At 39.2% G+C, this 21883-nt stretch overlaps 1 protein-coding gene across 3 annotated transcripts in view; it reads right to left on the bottom strand.

Moving 5' to 3' along the window:
- The window catches only part of GPSM2 (G protein signaling modulator 2), a 55109-nt gene extending 34185 nt beyond the window's left edge, over positions 1-20924 (bottom strand). Inside the window, exons 1-5 of one of the 3 annotated variants that reach the window (XM_065533058.2) lie at positions 20684-20924; positions 15263-15329; positions 12361-12664; positions 851-1072; positions 321-456 (exon numbers count right to left, since the gene is read on the bottom strand). In XM_065533058.2, the coding sequence (XP_065389130.1) occupies positions 321-456; positions 851-1072; positions 12361-12416 (414 nt within the window). In that variant the 5' untranslated portion in view covers positions 12417-12664; positions 15263-15329; positions 20684-20924. The remainder of the gene's footprint in view (positions 1-320; positions 457-850; positions 1073-12360; positions 12665-15262; positions 15330-20683) is intronic. The other 2 variants (XM_015451058.4, XM_015451061.4) reach the window with 2 other exon arrangements.
- Between the last annotated feature and the right edge of the window lie 959 nt (positions 20925-21883).

The raw sequence follows: 21883 nt of genomic DNA on the forward strand, positions 1-21883 counted from the left end.
CAGCAAAGTTTACATTTTGAAAACAGAGGTCAGATTTATCATATATATTTGTAATATCCTTAGTATTATGGACAAGGGAAAGAAATTTTTATATTGGCTCTCCATACAGAACCAATCAAATAATTACTTATAAAAGAAAGACCTCTATTTCCTTCTTTTTCTCCATTAAATTTTTTTTTCTCTTTTACTTCTATTAGTCTATCAATGTTTTCTTTTTTGGTATTAATTTTTAAATAAACTATAGAATAATTAAATAGTATTAAAATGCAAAGCCATCTGAATGAAAATATTAGACCTACCATCTAATGCTGCAGTATTACCTTGTCATTAAGCTCTCTGGAAATATCTAGGTGTCGCTGACAACAAACTATGGCTTCATCAAAATTCCCAAGAACTTTTAAGGTGTTTCCCAGATTACCACTAGCTTTCGCTTCCCCCAACTGGTCTCCAATAGTCCTGAAAAAAGCAAAAAACAAAAAAAAAAATGGTATTGAAATACAAATGGTGTTAAAATATAAAGCAGCCAGAGTACAGTTTTCCAAGAGGACAAACTGACATGCTTAAGGTAAGAAAAACCCATCGGCTTTGAAACCTACTTTAAATAAATATTTAAAACTTACATTTCTGGATTCAAATGTAATTAGTTTTCATCCATTTAATTAAACTCTAGGGTCATTTCACTACTATTCATTCAATTAAACTGTGTTCAACCTAAAGGTTAGTTTTAAAAAGTGATGCTACTGAAGTAGAACTCATTAAATGTATTAAGTTAGTTTTTGTTAATTGAATAGAAATATTTTTTAATGTAATAGCTAATTTCAGAAGGAAGAATATTTAAAAGCTTAATTACCTTGCAAGAGTTAAATCATGATGGTGATATTCTAATGCTTTGGCATAATCATGCAAATAGAAATAAGCATTGCCCAGCTGGCTGTAAATAGCACTAAGTGTTTTTAGGTCTTCAGTTCCAACTTGAACTGCAGCTTCAAAGAATGACACACCAGCGCGGCAGTCTCCTGATTTACATAGACGTTCCCCTTCCAAGGCCAGCTCTAGGCAAGAAGCTTCCATTCTACAAAATTATACAGGACAGACATTTAAACATAACATTACAGCTGCATCACAGTATTTTTAACTTCCAGTAATATAATTTAAATGTAGACTATATGGCTACTCTTGTTCAGGGCAGCTGCCTCTATAACTGAAATCTATATACATTCCTGATGAAACAGTGAAACAGTTATTTGTAGCAAGAGGTAATTTGCCTACTCAAATTTCTCTGAGCCTGCTCAGAGAGGTCAGGATAGCTAAATATCTGTATGTGGAGCTCATTTTAATTGGCCCAGAGCAATCCATGTTACTAGTGAAAGAACCTATAGCAGTATTTCCCAAACAATTCTGAGTTGTAACAGACCTCTGGACTTCCTTAGAGTCTGAGGAGATGAGTATGTGGGAAAGTGAGGCCCTACAATTATTAATACTGTTCTCTACCCAGGTATCCAAGTTATCCAAGTACTCTAGTCACTTGTTCATCAACCCCTCTGACCATCCATCCATCCATCCATCCATCCATCCATCCATCCATCCATCCATCCCTCGCTCTCTCTCATACACACACAACACACACTCAGTCTCCTTCCTCTTCTTACCACCACATGACCACGTATACCACAGAAAAATAGAGGAACAAAATATTCTTGATCTATAAGGCACATTTTCACAAGAGAACTAAGTGTCAGGAAACTAAGTTAGAAAATAATGATTCAAAAATTTGCAGAAATACTAAGTTTGGAAGTCTGTCCCTGAATTGAAAAAGAAGGATGAAGTTACTGTAAACGTATCTGGGAGAAAAAAACACTGATACTTCGGATTCAAATCCTAAATTTTAGAGGGTGCCCCTCACCAAAATTGCCATTGTGTTTCTTCAGCATCTTCATGATTTCTGCCATATGTATGAACTACCTATTCGTTTAATTATTTCTGTAATTTGGCAAATTCCCTTTAAATTGGCACACTATCTTTATCATTGAAAAAAAATGGAGCTTCATCCAAAGCAGTACTCATGAAACTGTGAATTTGATATGATACTTATATTTATATTCTAATATGGCAGTCTCCAACCTTTTTGGCACCAGGGGCCGGTTTTGTGGAAGACAATTTTTCCATGGATGGGTGGCAGGGGATGGTTTTGGGATGATTCAAGCGCATTACATTTATTGTACACTTTATTCCTTTTGTTACTACACATTCACCATAATGTAGAATCAGTGGGAGCCCTGAGCTTGTTTTCCTGAAACTAGATGGTCCCATCTGGGTGTGATTGGAGACAGTGACATCTCATCAGGTATTAGACTCTCATAAGGAGCGTGCAATCTGGATCCCTCGAATGTGCAGTTCACAATATCGAATGCCACCACTGACAGGAGGCAGAGCCCAGGTGGAAATGCTGACTCGCCCCGCCCACCTGCAGCTTACCTCCTAACAAACAGGCCACAACAGTACTGGTCTGCGGCCCAGGGCTTGGGAATCCCTGTTCTAATACACATTAAACAAATATGTAATTATTAAACTCTAAAAGTGAGTAAAGTTACCTTATGTACCACCAGTGGCATACATATCACTCTTTGAAAAGCTCTGATTAAGCTCATGAAATGTTTTAATTTTTGGAACAGCACTAAGTTACTCCTTACTAGAATGAGCTTTGAGCCAGTGGTTCTTAATGCTGGTTGTACAACAGCAGAGCTCACCTGGAGCACTTTCTAAAACTCTCAACCCTGAACTCCACTCTCTGGGTGACGTCTGGCCATCTGTATTTTTTCAAAGCCCCAAGTAATTCTAAAGTACCAGTTAGGGTTGAGAATCAGTGCTTTTATAAGAAATGTGAATTAAACCACCACTCACCCTAATATCATTCAAATATGATTATATTCTGTATATCTAGTGGTAGATCAATTAACATGTTTTTTTGAGTGCTGTTTTTCAGTCTGTAAAATGTCAAGGGTCCTTACAGCCATAAATTAAAATGGGATTATAAAATGGAAAATATATCTGATGAAGCTAAAAGCCTGGACAAAAGTAACTGAGCCAACTGTAAAGGTTCAAAGCAGACTTCTAGTTCAGAGCAAGCAGATGTATGTAGCCAATTCCAATAGGTAATTTTCAAGTTTTCTATCTAGGTATCTTTTTCTTTCTTTTTTTCTTTTTCTTTTTTTTTTTTAAGAATTCAAATGACTTAGTTAATGGCTACTGCTTGCTCATCTTCACTTTTTTTTGCGACACAGTTTCACACTGTCACTCTACAATCTCGGCTCACTACTAACCTCTGCCTCCTGGGTTCAAGTGATTCTTGTGCCTCAGTCTCCTGAGCAGCTGGGATTACAGGTGCGCACCATCATGCCTGGCTAATTTTTGTAGTTTTAGTAGAGACAGGGTTTTGCCATGTTGCTCAGGCTGATCTCAATCTCCTGACCTCAAGCAATCCACCCACCGTGGCCTCCCAAAGTGCTGGGATTACAGGTGTGAGCCACCATTCCCGGCCCCATCTTCACTTTATGGGTCTATGCAAAATAATGCAGGTAACTAACATTTTGCTACAACATTAGACTACAAGCCAATTAGATACAGGAGAGAAGATCTAAAATACATAGTAAGATAAGCGGTTAAATCAGAAGCCTTAAACAGCTATATTTACGTTTCTTTACATGTCATTTCACAATTAATAAAGCCTATTTTTGTCTTCCAAAAATGAAAATTGCCCTTTACAATTGCATTTCTGAAAATGAGAGATTTCTTTTTTTTTTTTTTTTTTTTTTTTTGAGACGGAGTCTTGCTCTGTAGCCCGGGCTGGAGTGCAGTGGCCGGATCTCAGCTCACTGCAAGCTCCGCCTCCCGGGTTTACGCCATTCTCCTGCCTCAGCCTCCGGAGTAGCTGGGACTACAGGCGCCCGCCACCTCGCCCGGCTAGTTTTTTGTATTTTTAGTAGAGACGGGGTTTCACGGTGTTAGCCAGGATGGTCTCGATCTCCTGACCTCGTGATCCGCCCGTCTCGGCCTCCCAAAGTGCTGGGATTACAGGCTTGAGCCACCGCGCCCGGCCGAGAGATTTCATAAAAGAAAAAATTGAGATCTAAGATTTTATGAAGTTATTGTCATATTCTATGTATAAAGAGATATAAGTCAACAAAAGATATGTAAAAATGTGATTTTTTTCTTGAGATGGAGTCTTGCTGTGTCACTCAGGCTGGAGTGCAATGGCGCAATGTTGGCTCACTGCAACCTCTGCCTCCTGAGTTCAAGTAATTCTCCTGCCTCAGCCTCCTGAGTAGCTGGGATTATAGGCGTGCGCCACCGTGCCCAGCTAATTTTTGTATTTTTAGTGGAGACGGGGTTTCATCATGTTGGCCAGGCTGGTCTCAAACTCCTGATCTCAGGAGAGCCGCCTGCCTCGGCCTCCCAAAGTGCTGGGATTATAGGCATGAGCCACCGTGCCCAGTCAAAATGTGATTTTTATTAAAGGATTATTTTGCTAGATGAAGTACCTGAGCTGATTGTCTTTGTCAAAAACTGAAACCAATGAACTTCTAAGAAATATTTTAAAAAATGGAAAATATATTTTATATGCAAAATTTTTTCCTATAAAAAGTTTTTAATTTAAGCATTCTAATTATGTTAAAATTTATATCTCAAGCATTTTCAGTGCTAGGAATTGATCTTAAGGTATACGTATACAAATTTAAGAAGATATATATGAAAGGATATTTACAGCAGCAAAAAACCACAAATGAATTAAATGTCCACCAATAGAGTACTGGGTAAAAAAAATTACACGCCACTATACAATGGAATACTAATGATGGCACATCATGTCACTGAGGGAGAGGTGGGGAAATGGTCACATGTGACAGCACTGTCAGTTCAGGATGACTGGGTTGCTGGCCAGGAAATTAGGAGTAAGGCAGAACTGGCTATTCATGTGAACAACATTTAAAAATCAGAAGTATAAAAGTGTTTTCTTATATTCATATAAAGCTAAGAACTATCTTCTTCAAATAAATAACTTCACCACAAATGACTGATCTTCTGGATTTAAGTTTACAGAACATTTTACTGGAACCATTGATCCAAATGATGTGGCATCCAATAAAACTTAGCTATAGGTTGAATGGCATCATAAGTGTTACACATTTTTTAAAAGGCATTTTACATAATTGCCATAAGAAACAATGACAGCAAACTGGAAGCTTGCTGGCTACATTTGCTGTCTTTGAAGTCCATGTAGTAAGAATGCCCTACAGGAGAGACTATCTTAGAAAAGTTATTCCAGTGACTAATACCTGAAATAATGTCCAAAACTCTCTAGTTTATGATTAATTCTTAGATAGATTCGGGCTCTGTTGTATTTTATTAGAAAATAAGTTAATATTCTGGCAAAAATCTCTAACATCTGAATCAAATATAGGTTTATGCCTGCAAAATAGGGCAGGTTGGTTTATAAATTTTTTAGAAGATCATTAAATAGTAACAGAGAAAGTAATTTCATATTCTCTCTGTCTCTATGAGAGAATAGAATTACCTCCTTTGTTTACCAGTTGGGTTGAAAACAAAGAGCATACCCAGATATAGAAGAAAAACCAAGAAAATACCCCTCCATTAAAATATATCCCACATATAAAGTTTCTAGAAGACTTAATAACATCAATTTTGTCCAGATTTGACTCTTGCTTCAAGGAGCTTACATACTATTTAAGAATAAATGATGGGATTCAGGACTTAAGAGCCAAAACAAGAGTACTCTCCATTTTCTCTATTATGCTTTCCACTTCTGTGGTTGTGGAATCTTCTTTCATAGACCCTAGCTCTACCTTCTCTGTATTCTAATTGGGCATGAACCTTTTCCATCACCAGTCCTAGCCCCAATAAACAGTTTTCACCCATTCAATTTACCACATATATCTAGCTGTTCTCATTTATTTTGTAAAAGGAAAAGTGCTCAATTATATTGATTTACATTTTGTATGGTTAGATGATTAATAATATAGAATAAGAAGGAAGAAAATGATTAAAAATAAAACTTTGTAAGTTAATTTAGTCTTAAAAGTGATTTTAACCTTTATCAAACTTAATTCTCAAAATAACCCTCTGAGGTGGGGTGCAGTGGCTCATACCTGTAATCCCAGCACTTTGGGAGGCTAAGCGGGGTGGATCGCTTGAGCCCAGGAGTGCAAGACCAGCCTGGGCAACACGGCGAAACCCCATCTCTACCAAAAAAAAAAAAAAAAAAAAATTAGCTGGCTGTGGTGGCATGCGCCTATAGTCCCAGCTATTCAGGAGGCTGAGGTGGGATGATAGCTTGAGCCTAGGAGGCAGAGGGTGCAGTGAGCACTCCAATAAAATAAAATAAATATAACCTTCTCAAATAAAATAAAAACAACCTTCTAAGATAGGCATTGCTACAGAAGGAGAAACTGATGCTGAGACAGGTTAAATGACTTGCTTAAGGTCATGGGATGGCAAAGCTGAGATAAGAAAATTTGTCTTTGTCTCCAAATCCAGTGGTCTTTGCATCACTCCATGTTAACTTAAACTATTCAAGAAAGCACATTATTAACAACTACATTGAGCTAACAAAATTAAAGAATTCAACACCATATCTGTATTCCTTCACAACTTACGTGCAATAATCTAACTTTTACAATATTAAAGTATTGAAATGTTTATTATTCACAGTAAGCAGCATAAATGACATTTCCCAAAGAAACACAAAACCAGAGAAACTAGTGTAATGAACCCAATGTATCCATCTTTCAACTTCAATAATTACACATATATAATCAAAATATTATTTATTCATTCCTACTCCCATTGTTACTCTTCCAACCCCAGATCAGTCTGAAGTACATTCTGGAAAGCATATGATTTCATTTGTAAATACCTTAGTATATATCTTTAAAAGATTAATCTTTTTCAAAAAATATAATCACAATACCATTATCACACATAAAAATTTAATAATTCCTAAAAATCAACCATGTAATTTTTTTAACTTAGAAATAAACTGTACTTTGCTATCAGTCTCCACCTTCTGAAATAGGTGCAAAATATTTCATTAAAGCATTCTGATGTCCGCTTAGGAGGTGACTTAGTGTCCCAAGAAACATTCCATTTCAAAATTACAAATTCATTGTGCCACAGAAGCTCCTCCAGGGATAGATGAGGACTTCCACAATGGAAGAACCAGATGGATAAAACATTTCATAAGTATTTACTAGAGCAGAAGAATAACTTATACTAGCCTATGGCCTAACATAAAGAGTTCAAATCATTACCTCCAATTATACGACAATCCAATCAATATACAGAATGCTGGTTGTAGAGCACTGATAAAGTCAGGGATTTGTTTGGTATAGTCCTATTACAGACAGTACCGATTTTTAAGTTTCCCTTGGTGAAGTCCTATAGCAATGTGCAACCATGTTTGATCTAAACTGTATCATGGAAAAAAAGACAATTCTAAGATCTTCCAACAGGTAGAGGTACAAGCCATTCCTCCTTATCTACTGCTCTTACCATATTAGAAAGCACAATACTATTCAAAACATTCAGCAAGACAAACATCTTATTATGTTCATATTCCACTGAAGTTCAATATGTGCCAGAGAACATGCTAATTATCATGGCTGCTGAGGAGTGACCATAGCTGAGGAGCTAATGCTCAAAGGGAGAGGTGAGGGGGAAGACAGTACCATAAAAACAGATTCATTTAATTTTAATATAGTTGGTGGTGCTAAGAAAAATGCACAGATTGTAATATAATCACATGGAGGCCACAGAGCCTAACTATGGAGCTTAGAAATGGTTTCCAGGAGGAGATAATCTCTGAGCTGTATCTTAGATATTGAGTAGAATTAGCTAAACAAAGAAAGTGGAAGGGAATTCAACACAGGGTATAGTATGAGCAAAGACACTGAGAAATAAAACAGCATGACATGTAGGAAACCAGAGCTCAAAGTGCAAGTTAAAGAATGGCAGGAAGTAAGGTCCAAGGAATAGGCAGAAGCCAGATAACGGAAGATCTTGTGTTCTATGTTCAGCTTGGCTCGGTGACAAGAAGCCACCCTAGGTTTTGAGCAGAGAGGTTGCACGGTTAGCTCTCTGTTTTGAGACTGAGCCCACTACGTGACAAATCAAAATGATGGGTTCCAAGAAGTGAAGAATGGAGGGAGTCTGGAAGGAAGATCCTGAGGATCTCAATTGAGCTATGGTGGTGTAAAAAGTAGAGGTTCCTCTTCAAAGACTTTCCTCCCCATCTAATTAGGAATAAATAGTAGCTTCTCTTAGAAGCAAAATTTATTCAAAGACCTGTGCTAACATTCTTAAATATCTGCTAGCCACGATAAGGAAATCAATGTACTTTATGTTCTTAGCTCCCACAATTTAGCCTAAGTATTTGCCCTAGCATGCTTATACTGGTCCAAGCAAGCATTAGGTCATAACCTGTTCCTCTTCCTTCTTTAAAAGTGTTTTTACCTTTCTCAACATTCCACAAGTTACTTCCTCCTTCCTTTGTTGCCCTCTACCTTTGTCTCTTTTAAAAAGTTCTAAGTTGCTAGCCACTCGGGACAAATACAGAATGTGAGGTCCCGTTCCAGCCAATGGAAACCGGACACAGCAGTAGGGTGGATGCGTCAGGTTATAAATGACCCTGTCTCCTTTGTTCAGTGTACTCTCGTGGCAAAACTGCTGGCGAGTGTACCCTTTCTGCAGGAAATACAGAAAGTCTTAAATGTCTTACTAAATACATTTATGTTCAAGTGATATTTCTTTACGGCACCAGGGAACAAGCATTTCATACAACTGGAAGGACACACATGAGTAGATGAATCTGAGAAACATTTAGGAGATGAAACCAGCAATACTTCATGCTGGATACAGAATGAGAAAGGAAAAAAGTAGATAATTCCCAGGTTTCTGGAAGTTTATGTAACAGGTAGGATGAGAGCATTTCATATATTAAAATCTCATCTTAATTATATCTTAAATGTCTTCCATTTTATTTTACTTGAAACTCTTTTTTAATAGAAATGTCCTCATCTTACCTATGTTAACTTCCTTGGCATGAACCTTCCGAACATGAACCATTTACTCTACAGGATAATAAATCTCCTATTTCCTAAATATGTTAAGACATATAAAATTTGATACACCTTCCTTCTGAGATTTTGAATTCTATTAATTGCTACAATATTCTGATGTTTATCTAATAATTAACTTGTAACAGTTTTGATAAAGAATCTATTACCAGCTGGGCACGGCAGCTCATTCCTGTAATTCAAGCACTTTAGGAGGCCGAGGTAGGTGGATTTCTTGAGCCCAGGAGTTCGAGACTAGCCTAGGCAACACAGTGAGGTCGCATCTCCACAAAGATTTTAAAAATTAGCCAGGCACGGCTGTAGTCCCAGCTACTCAGGAAGCTGAGGTGTGAGGATTGCTTAAGCCTGAGAGGTTGAGGCTGCAGTGAGCTGTGATCATGCCACTGCACTCCAGTCTGGGAAACAGAACAAGACTCTGTCTCAAGGGGTTAAAAAAAAAAAAAAGCCAGGTGCGGTGACTCATGCCTGTAATCCCAGCACTTTGGGAGGCCGAGGCAGGTGGATCACCTGAGATGAGGAGTTCGAGACCAGCCTGGCCAACATGGCAAACCCCATCTCTACTAAAAATACAAAAATTAGCCGGGCGTGGCAGTGCATGCCTGTAGTCCCAGCTACTCAGGAGGCTGAGGCAGGAGAATTGCTTGAACCTGAGAGGCAGAGGTTGCAGTGAGCCAAGATTGCACACCACTGAACTACAGCCTGTGGGACAGAGCGATACTCGATCTCAAAAAAAAAAAAAAAAAAAAAAGAACATATTCCCTAATCACCTTACTAAATGATTATAATATTTAAGTTTGCATTTTGCATTTATTTTATCATTTAGTGCAATTACCAGAACTTCCAGAATAAATGTTAATAATCATAGTGCAGATAGTTTTGTTTTGTTCCTAATTGCAATAGAGATGTCATTAATATTTTATCACTAAATATTAAACTGGCTATTGGTTATCATGTTTACAAAGTGCCCACCTATTCCGGTTTTATTTAATACCCATTCCTTCAAAATGCTCATTTACGAAGGCTGAGCTCCACACATGGATGGGGGTGGGCCGCATGCTCTCACAGACTGTCACTGGGTGCATGGTGTCTGTGGGTGACACTGACCTAAGCAGCCCATCTAGAAGGATGCAATAGGAAGGTCTGTATGCAACCCTCCAGGAGTGAGGAATGAGAATGGCACCCTGGCTTGCAACAGGCAGTGCCTGGTAGGATGACAGGTAGTGGCATTCTAGGCCATCCAAGGAATAAGGGCCAAAGTCTGGGAGGCAGAGGAACCTATGGGGTTTGGGGAATGGAGGGTGTGATGAGGAGGTATGGAGGGCAATGAGGTGGGCAAGGCCAGGAGATGGAGACTTCACACTTGGTGTTCTGGACCTCGAGGTGCAGAAGGGTTACAGCCTCGGAGTCCCAGGGTAAGTGTATGTTACGTCCTAGAGAGGAGCTTTCTCAAAACCTCGAGCTCTACCTCCCCCACCTGTCTGTGTGGTTTTTTAGAGAGTTGCGTCTGTTACAGGGCTTTTTCTCCTCCTTAAAATGTTCAACCCACATTTAAAAAAAAAAATTTGCATTAGCTGCCAACATTTCAGAATTTGGAGACAGCATATTAAAGATTTACACTTCCGGCCGGGCTTGGTGGCTCATGCTTGTAATCCCAGCATTTTGGGAGGCCGAGGCAGGCAAATCACTTGAGGCCAGGAGTTCAAGACCAGCCTGGCCAATATGGCAAAACGCTGTATCTACTAAACATACAAAAAATTAGCTGGGCATGGTGACACACACCTATAATCCCAGCTGCTCGGGAAGCTGAGACAAGAGAATCGCTTTAAATGGGAGGCAGAGGTTACAGTGAGCCAAACTCATGCCACTGCACTCCAGCCTGGGCATCAGAGTGAGACTGTTTCAAAACAAACAAACAAACAAACACACACTTCAGATTTTCAGATTTCCTGTGCTCTCCTGAAAAATCAGGAAGACCTGCCCACTCTATACCTTCATTCTGCCCAGCTATCACTTACTTCCTGGCTTGCTTCACTCCTTTCCTGATGTGTATGTCTGATTTGGATCCTGATCTAGATCAGTGGGAAGCATCCCCCCCAATACACATACATTTGCATAACATATTATATATAAGGTATAGCCAAAGGGAGTGTGCTGTATTTGTGAAAGATACTTGTGGATGCAGAACAAAGGTGGGAACACTGGTCCCTACAATCTGCAACCTTTTACCTGGAATGTAGACAGTCCATTTGGGCATCCAAGGGAACACTGTAGGTCCTAGAGGAGCCAGGCCATTTCCCTAGGGCCCGTGAAGCTTGTGAGAGAATGTGGGTGCCTTTCCTCAGCCTGACTTGCTTTCTGAAGTAAATTAGGGATTACCACTACTTCATGTAAAACTGTGGTCTTATGTATTAAATCAGCAAAACAACACAAAATGTCACTAGACATTAAGCTTAAAAGTGATATTTCTTTTGAGCAGTGCTTATTTGTATTTTAATAATAATGTATTTACATTAATGTGGATTAGGTAAATATTTAAAATAGTAATAATGGTAGTGAAATAAAATTTCCTTTAAAGATAAAACAAAAAGCCAGGTGCAGTGGCACACACCTGCAGTTCCTGCTACTCTGGAGGCTGAGGCAGGAGGACTGCTTGAGCCCAGGAGTTTGAGACTTGCCTGGGCAATATAGTGAGACTCCCATCTCTAATAATATAGAAGTTAAAAAGTAAAATTAATAAAATAAAAAAATACAAAAAAGGAAATGAGAAGGGAATCAAAACAATACACTACAAAAAATAAAAATAAATCAAAAATAAAAAGTTCATTTCTAAAAGATCACCATTAAATTACAATGCAAAGGTTAGGTCCTTCAGCTGACCACATTTTTAAAAAATCCATCTTTTAGCCTCAAAGATTTTCAAACATATTTCATTTACATATTTGCATTATATAAAAAGTTACAAATTATAAAGAAATTATTCATAAACTCTTCCAGGGAACATTAAACAAACCATAGTACACAATTGGTCTCTACTTCCATTTTTCTATAGAAAGGACATAAAAACTTACAACAAAAAGAAAATATTGTCTACAGACAATACTATGGCTGGTATATTTGAGTATTTTCATCTGAAACTTGAAATGGTCATCAGAGTTAAAAACATTTTAAAATAAGGATTAAAGGTCATCCATTAAGACAGCAATAGTCTTACCTGTAACGAACATGAAAAGAATGGTCTTCCCTCATGCTTATCAAATTTTCCTCCATCAAGTCATATTATAAGCTGAATAAAATGAAATTATTTTATTTTGTGCCAATCCAGTCCTTTACAGTGTAGAATTATTTGTAGAACATTGTCCGGTTAGTATATTAATGAGTTGGTGTTAATACATCCTAAGCTCCTGCTTCTTCTTTATTAATAACGAAAGGAGGTCAATGTCAGACAGCTTAAAGGTTCAAAATGTGTCCCAAATCCTTGCATCTCTGGCCCTTTCAGCAGCACTTCAGCAACATTTCTGCAAAAGGAATACAAGATGCTTTGCTTGAAGTCCTATTTTCAAAGAATAACCTATAGTAACCCTGAGCTGTACATAATCACAAGCTAACTCCACAGACTGCTGTCATGTCAATCACTACAGAAGACAGCACAGGGCTTAACTGTCATCATGGAGCTTCTAAATAGGGGTGGGAATAGATGAGATTTGAGAGCTGTACTTTAATTTTTAAAATGTTTGAAATTTAATAATTTTATGTAATATTTTCTGCTATAAACAAAAAAGAATAACAGTAGGTATCATATTAACATCTAAAAACAAAATTGCCACTTTTAAAAACTACTACTAACAAATCAAATGAAAATTCAATAATTATTTGAAATAGTCAACTCCAAACTCAGTAAATTTATTTCTTCAAAGAAGATATCACACTGATACTTAGGTTATAGTTGGATTCATTTGCTTTCAAAATATATTCTACTTAGACTCTTTAAGGTCTTTAAAATGTTTTTTATTAATATTGGGTAGGTACAAAAGAAATTTGGGAAATATGTATATGGTAAAAAGAATGACACAACAAATATTTATATAACACCATTCAGTTTAAAATAAGAACATTACCACTGCCTTTAAAGTCTCCTGGGTAGTCCAACCTAACCCATCTCCTTCCTTTTCCCTTTAAGGTGATTTCTAAACTGAATTTTGTTCCTTATTCCTTTGCTTGTCTTTACAACTTTACTACAAATGTCGGTATAGTCCTAAATAAGATACAATTGAGTTTTGTATGATTTTGCTGAACACTATGTTTCTGAGATTTTTCTCAATTGTTGTACATAGCTACAACTTGCATGTATATTCCATTGTATACCAAATGTATTTTTCATTCTGCTGTTGATGGACATTTTGATTATAGGTTTTTGATTGCTGTTACTAAAAGTATTGATATTCACGCCACTGCACTCCAGCCTGGGTGACAGAGCAAGACACTGCCCCAAAACAAAATGAAACAAAAAACTACCATGAACACTGATATTAATAACTCAATGTACTAGTTAAGGCCAGGTGTAACGGCTCATGCCTGTAATCCCAGTGCTTTGGGAGGCCGAGGCAGGTGATCACTTGAGGCCAGGAGTTCAAGACCAGCCTAGCCAACATGGTGAAACCCTGTCTCTACTAAAAATACAAAAATTAGCCAGGTGTGGTGATGCACGACGGTAATCCCAGCTACTTGGGAGGCTGAGGCATGAGAATCACTTGAACCCGGGAGCCGGAGGTTCCAGTGAGCCAAGATCATGCCATTGCACTCCAGTCCAGGCAACGCAGCGAGACTCTGTCTCCCCCCACCAAAACAACAACAAACCCTCAATGTACTAGTTAAGCAGCTAAAGAGAGAATGATAAGCAGACGAAAAATAACACAGAGAAGTTCAGAGAAAAGGAGAATAAAATGAGCAGCCCTATAATATATCTAATAGGAGGGTGAGAAAGAAATAGAGGAATAAAGGCAAAATCTTCAGTGATAAAGACTGAGAATTTTAAAACAAAAACGAATCCATACCGATACATTAGAGAGAGCTACAGCACATCAGATATAAATTATAACCTCTGAGATAACAGTTGAGAAAGACAAAGAAGGATATACATATGTATATATGAGATAAATTCATAGATAAACAATCATAAAGTCCTGGAATCTCAGTGTTATAAACAATCCTAGAGGTCAGTTAGTCCACTATTTTACTATAGCATTCCTACATAGGTCATAAAGCAGCTAATCCTAATTTTGAATATTCCTATAAGAAAACTCTTCCATACTTTGAGCAATCCTTCCATTTCTACCCATTTGTTCTACTTCTTCCTTCTGCTGCCATATACAATAAAGCCCAATTCCTCTTCTATATAACGTCCTTTTAAGTATTTCAGTTATAACATAAACCAGACTCTAATGAGTACTCACTGCTCTGTCAGTTAAGTACAGCTAGAGGTTAATAGGGAACAGAGCAGTAAGGTGAGAGGAGGGAAGGTAGAAAGAAACAGCCTTGGGAATACTGACGAAGTTTCCTAGAGGAAATAAGGTTTTCATATTAATAACAAGTTTAGCATGCAAGAAAGACAAAATATTAACTCCTCTGATCCCTTCTCTTGGCCAAAAAAGGAAGCACTATCTTTTGTTGTTGTTTTGTTTTTTAGAGATGGGATCTTGCTATGTTGCCCAGGCTGGAGTAAAGTGGCTATTCACATCACAATCATAGCACACTGCAGCCTGGAACTCTTGACCTTACGTGATCCTCTCGCTTCAACCTCCCAAGTAGCTGGGACTACAGGTGCATGCCACAGCATTGGCTAGGAAGCAGTATTTTAAGAAAGAACAAAAAGGTAGCAGCTATCAACACATCAAATCTCTTTTCCTTTTGTTCAGAATTCCATTGTGCCTCTTTTTTCCTTAATAAAAAAATTAATAAAGGGAATTAGTGTGGACACTCATAGCAATAGCTCCAAAGTGCATCCAGATTACACAAATAGCTAAACTGGCAATGAAATTGTCTCCCATTATCCACTATGAGGTTTGGGCTGTTATTTATAAAATGGAGCAGAAAGAGAGGTATTAGAATTAATTTACCTGAGAATTAAATTAAATTATAGTAGGCCCTCCAGATCTGTGGGTTCTGCATAGTGGATTCAACCAACTGCGTATCAAAAATATTCAGGAAAGAAAATGAATAGTTGTGTCTCTACTGAACACGTATAGACTTTTTTCCTTGGCATTATTCCCTAAACACTACCGTATAACAACTATTTACATAGCATTTACATCATATTAGGTATCATAAGTAATCTAGAGAGGATTGAAAGTTTGTGGAAAGATATGTACAGGTTATATGCAAATACTATACCATGTTATATAAGCAACTTGAGCATCCATGGATTTTGGTATCCTCAGGGGGTCCTGGAACCAATTCCCCACAGATACTGATATTAAATGTAAATATTTTTCTCAGCCAGGCCCGGTAGCTCACATCTGTAATCCCAGTGATTTGGAAGACCAAGGTGGGAGGATCACTTGAGACCAGCAGTTCAAGACCAGCCCAGGCAATGTATAAGACCCTGTTTCTACAAAAAATTAAAAAATCAGCCAGGTGTGGTGGACTGTGTCTATAGTCCCAGCTACTTGGGAGGATGAGGCAGGAGGACTGTTTGAGCCCAGGAGTTGGAGGTTATAGTAATCTATGATCGCACCACTGCATTCCAGTCTGGGCCACAGAGTGAGATCCTGTCTCTAAAAAAATAAAATATTTTTCTCATCCATGAGTTCTTAATGAAATTCTAAATAAATTTTGCAATCATTATAAAATGTTAATTTCATACTCCTTAAGAAGAAACATATAGCATTTACATGTTTAACAAATTAACGAATAAGTAAATGAACATAAAGTTGCAAAATACTTTACTTGATGAAAACTGCATGTAGAACCATTTTTAAGACTATCAAAATAAGCAAGAAGACAGAATGCTATTCACTATTTCAATAAGAGCAATTTATAATATAGTCTTACTATTCTCAAGGGAAGAATATCTTTAAAAGTGCCTCTTACGTTACAATCTCCATAACAATTAGGTAGCACTTCACAAAAAAAAATTCACTGAACAAACAAGCAATTCTTGATTCATGATTCATGTTTCAAGAACTCTGTAGCCAATTTAGCAATAATGTGTTCACTCATGTTCCTCATTACATGGAGTTAACAAATCTACTTCCTAGATACAATGCGTGTGTATGTAGTGTAAGACTAGTAAAATTTGCAACAAATATTAAATTACAAATTTGTTCATTAGGATAAGAAAAATTAACCACAGGACCAACAATTGGAAAATAAATGATAGGTTTGTAAGGATACTGAGAAGTCATCAAGTTCAACCTCCATTATTATTTACAACTAACAATCTGCAAGGAACAAATCTGTTTCCTAACAGTATCTTCCAAGCAATGCTCCAAAAACTGCAAAATTAACAAAATTGCTAGATCACAGCATCTAACCCTAAAGAAAAGGCAATCATTTTTTCCATATCCCAGGAATTGACAGAAACATACAGAAAGATCAACTAGTACACAACTCTAACTGCCTCACATTTAATTATCTAATTAGAAAGTCAAAATAGACAGACTTCATTTAGACAGCTAGGTGGACTTTCAGGCACTGTCCAAGGTATGCAATCAGAGCAGACAAGAAAAGCTCTTTATCAGAGATCCTAGCCCTGCTTTACTCCATTGGCAGTAAAAAGTTTGCAAACCAGGTTACATTTTGTGCTTCTTTGAATTTGTCTAACCTATCTGATCCTGATTGGCACTTAAGTGACAATAACTTTTGGTCTGTTTGTTTTTTGTTGTTGTTGTTGTTGTTGTTGTTTGTTTATTTGGTCTGTTTCTTCCATCCATGGATCTATACAAACTGGTAACATTCATCAGACAATAAATATATAACTTACTTTTCTTGCCTCCAGGTTAGATCATCTGAACTATATATAAATCTTTTTGGTAAACATAGCCATTTATTACTACCAATGATGGTCATCAGCTTCAATCAACTAATACATATACATGATAATTTTAAAGCTCAACAGTGAAATAGAAAGGAAATGGTCCTTTCCACTAAGCATTTTTTTTTTTTTTTTTAAGAGATGTAGTCTCACTCTGTCGCCCAGGCTGGAGTGCAGCGGTGACATCTTGGTTCACTGCAACCTTCACCTCCTGGGTTCAAGTGATTCTCCTGCCTCAGCCTTCCGAATAGCTGGGATTACAGGTGTCCAGCACCATGCCTGGCTAATTTTTGTATTTTTAGTAGAGACAGGGTTTCGCCATGTTGGGCAGGCTGGTCTCGACTCCTGGCCTCAAGTGATCCGCCCACCTGGGCCCCTCAAAGTGCTGGGATTACAGGCGTGAGCCACCGCGCCCGACCCAAACACATTTTTAAGCAGAAATAAATTCCAAATGCGGAAATATTATAAATGCTTAGAAAGGGTCCCTAGAGAGTTTGAGTTTAGAATTCTCCATAGCAAAATATATTAAGCATGATTTTATCTTCTCTTCCCAAAAGTTATCAACATTCTGTGGGAAAATAAATGTTTCTATTCAATAATGTTTTGAGATAATATGGGAAGAATAATTCTAACTAAAAAGGACCAGGGAAAAATTTTGGAAGCAAAGAATTTTGTACTGCACCTTGAAGGATGGCTTGATCTTATTAGCCAAATGAAGGAAAGGCATTACAGTCAAGGGAAAAGAACAGCTCAAGAAAAAGGGAGAGGTAGAAATGCGCAGAATGTGTTCCAGGATAAGCACATAGTGTTCAGAGTAGTGAAAGAGAAGTCTGAGAAGTTAGAACAGTTAACAAATTGTGAGAGACTCTGAATATGTGGCAGAAGCATATATTCATATTCAGCCTTTTTTTTTTTTTTTTTGAGATGGAGTCTGGCTCTGTCACCCAGGCTGGAGTGCAGTGGCGCGAACCCGGCTCACTGCAACCTCCCCCTCCTGAGTTCAAGCGATTCTCCTACCTCAGCCTCCTGAGTAGCTTGGATTACAGGCGTGCACCACCACAACGAGCTAATTATTGTATTTTTAGTAGAGATGGGGTTCCACCATGTCGGTCAGGCTGGTGTCGAACTCCTGACCTAGTGATCCACCCACCTCAGCCTCCCAAGGTGCTGGGATTACAGGCATGAGCCACCGCACCCGGCCTCAGCCTTTTATTTACACAATGGGGAACCTTGCTGGTATTTTTTCCCCAGAAAGGAATAGCCAAGTTGGATCTCTGCTAGGAAGATAAGCCAACAGCAACATATAAGGCAGGAATGGGGAGGAAAGAAAAATACTACAAAAACACCAGAAACAACTACTGAATAGCAAGCATTCTCTTGTCATCTCACAATACCAAAGACATTGCTTTGCACATAAGGGATGCCCAACAAACTTTCATTTCTTGTCTGGGAAAAAGATAGGAATTATGATGAGGCCAAAGAATCCGGTAACAGTGAGAAAACCGGACTTTAATACATTTCTTTTCCACAGGAAAGATTGTATTCATATTTATGTAAGAAACTCAGAAAAGTCTTACTCTTCACTTATGTTTTGTATAAAGATGATTAAGAGGATATTGAAAATATAATGTGATTTATAAGATGATTTATAAGTTAATGAAGCAAGATAGTTCCAACAGAAAGACTGAAATATTTCTGCGAAGCTACAACACACAGCACCTAAAGCCATCTTTAAAGTAGAACTTGTCCCTACAAATGGAATTCAGAGACACAGCAGAGATTTAAACAGACACACAGAAGAAATACAGTATGTGCTTTGGGATCAGCCCATGATTTGAAATCTCAGCACAGTGACTTATTAGTTATATGATCTTATGCTAAACTCTCAGTTGGTGTGGGCATAATGACACTTACCTAAAATGTGCTGTGATAATTACAGACATGATTTATAAAGCACCTGACCCAGCACCTGGCTCTGATACATAACAAAAGTACTCAACATAGTGCTGTAGTAATAATAGTAACTGTTATTATAAAATAGACAGATTTAATATATATTCAAATTTAGAATAACCTAAATCTATGTCACATTTTCAATTTTAAAATTCCAGAGAACTAATTACAAAATTTTTAAGATAGATCTTAGAAATATTTTATGTTTATGAAAAGGTCATTTTAAAAACTACTATATCTTATCACTGTTTTAATTAGTCTAGTAACCAAGTCTCAGATTTATATTAAACTATGTCTGTAACACCGAATATCTGATTTAAGAACGTAAGAAAATACAACTAAACTGCTTATCTGGCCAAAGAGGATTTTGGAGACATGCCTCTACAACAACATCGGGCAACTTTCTACTTTGAAACCGCTCCAATACTTAAATTATAAATAATAGCCTGGGAGATAGCTTGTGAAAACGACTCATGGTAGTTGTAAAGAGGAGTGTTAGACCACCCCTGATCCCTAAGGCCCCCCTCTCCTTACACACACCGTGTCAACCAACAGTGATCTACCCTTTTTAATGTTGTTTATTCACTTCTAAACAATCAACAAAAGCTGCTCCTGAATAGTGAGAACCCAAGCAAAAGTGGTATTTATCAGAAGCAATCACACTGGCTATTATCAGGCCAGAAATCTTCGGAACACCCTTCTAAAGTGGCAGCTTGAAAACTCAGCTCGGTTGGTCCTGTTAACTTCCAACACAACCCATGAAGGCTCCAACGCAAACCCGACAGAAAGGAAAGCCAAGAACCTACTTCGTTTAATTCTACGGTGCGGTTAAATTATGCATCAGGGCAAAGAAAATTTCCATCCTTACTCGTTTTCTTTAACCAGAGTTAATGCTCTAATTGGTTACTACTAAAACAAGGAAATTTCAGATTTTTTTTTCATTTTTTATTTGAAGGCATTCTATAGATTTCAAGAAAGGGTTTTCTTAACGTTTTATGTTTACTCACACTTTTTGCAGCAACTACCAATTTCTACCGTAAATCGACCAGTGGGTGCCCGAAAGTTCACTAATTTAAACACGGTCAACGCAGGTATTTGCCACAAACTGCCTGGTTTAGGTAGGAAGCGCCCGACTCCAAGTGATTGCAATCAGCCTCGGATTGCATTCCACGGGGATTCGGGCTTTAACTCACAATTTGTTACTCACACTCAGAATAGTAAGAAGTCGCTGGACTCTAGCAAACTCTTTACCTTAAAAAAAAAAAAAGACTCGGGAGTGAGATTCTTACGCTTTACTCTCATTTTAAGACTTTCCAACAAAAAAGCAGCAACTCCTCAAGCCGAGTTTCTGGTTTCTTGAGCATCGACGCCGCGTCCCCGCAGCGCCCACAGGTCCCGAAAGTCCCCCGCCCGCCCTCCGCCCAAAACAAAGGACGTCGCCCCCAGACCTCTGGACACAGAAGCTCCACACGCACGAACACGCACCCCTCCCTGTCACCTCCCTCCGAGAGCCCTTCAAACGCCTCAGACCCCTCGTCGCGGTAGCGCTCACCTCCCGCGGGCCGGCGGGTCCCGGGTACGCGGTGAAGGTGCAGCGGCGACCGCCTCGGGCGACAGGCGGGTGGTCACGGCCCCTCCCCCAGGCAGGGGCACCGCGGGAGGCCGGCGCGCCCCCTGCTCCCGCCCCCGGCAGGTCACGTGGGCCAGAGCTCTTAGTGCCCCTCGCTTCCCCCGAGCGTCCCTCCGCCACCTAGGGGTCCCGCCGCTCCGCCGGCCTCAACGCCGCCCTCTGCGCCTGCGCCCCGGCTCCAGGCGCTCCATTCAAACCGACAACGCCCCGCGTCTTTCGGACCGGCCAATGGCTGGCGGCGCAGCGGGGCGGGGCGGGGCGCTGGTTGCCCCACTCTTCGCAGTCCTGGCGACCCATCTGCGTGTCAAGGTGACAGGGGACTTGGGAGCTTGGTCCTCCTCTGCTCTGGCACGTGTCCTCAACTCTCAAATTGAAGTTTCTTTCCTGTCCCCTTCTTTCTTCTTCAGACACTAAAAAGTAGAGCAATAAATATTGCCCAGAGTTGGCCGGGCGCAGTGGCTGACGGCTGTACTCTCAGCACTTTGTGAGGCCGAGGCGGGCGGATCACCTGAGGTCGAGAGCTTGAGACCAGCCTGACCAACATGGAGAAACCCCATCTCTACTAAAAATACTAAATTAACCGGGAGTGGTGGCGCATGCCTGTAATCCCAGCTACTCCGGAGGCTGAGGCAGGGAATCGCGTGAACCTGGGAGGCGGAGGTTGTGGTGAGCCGAGATCGCGCCATTGCACTCCAGCCTGGGCAACAAGAGTGAAACTCCGTCTCAAACAAACAAACAAACAAAAAATCATACGGAGTTCAGATAGGGGCTGGCCTAGATCCCTTTAAAAATGGAGCACAAAACCAGCGCCGCCTTTTTGGAAGACTTGGTGCTGCCCTGCAGAATGAGTGTCCCAAGCGGCAGATGCGGGATGTAGAAGAAAAAGAGGCCTCTGTGGAAGGAACAGAGGGACCGTGTGAAAGTCTGAACAAGGCAGCCTCAGTTCTTGAGGCTGTGCCACAATCTTGGCGTTTCCAGCTGTTGGAAAAGCAAACTTCTGTTGACTGCAGAATCGCTGGTTCCCAGGAAAATCGGGTGGCAGTTTTACTCAGTTTCAGCACCTACATTCTAAAGACACAGGGAAGAATAAGTTTTATTTCCATTCACCTCTCCTCCATGTCA

The sequence above is a fragment of the Macaca fascicularis genome, chromosome 1, assembly GCF_037993035.2.
Source record: "Macaca fascicularis isolate 582-1 chromosome 1, T2T-MFA8v1.1".
Classification (NCBI taxonomy): Eukaryota; Metazoa; Chordata; class Mammalia; order Primates; family Cercopithecidae; genus Macaca; species Macaca fascicularis.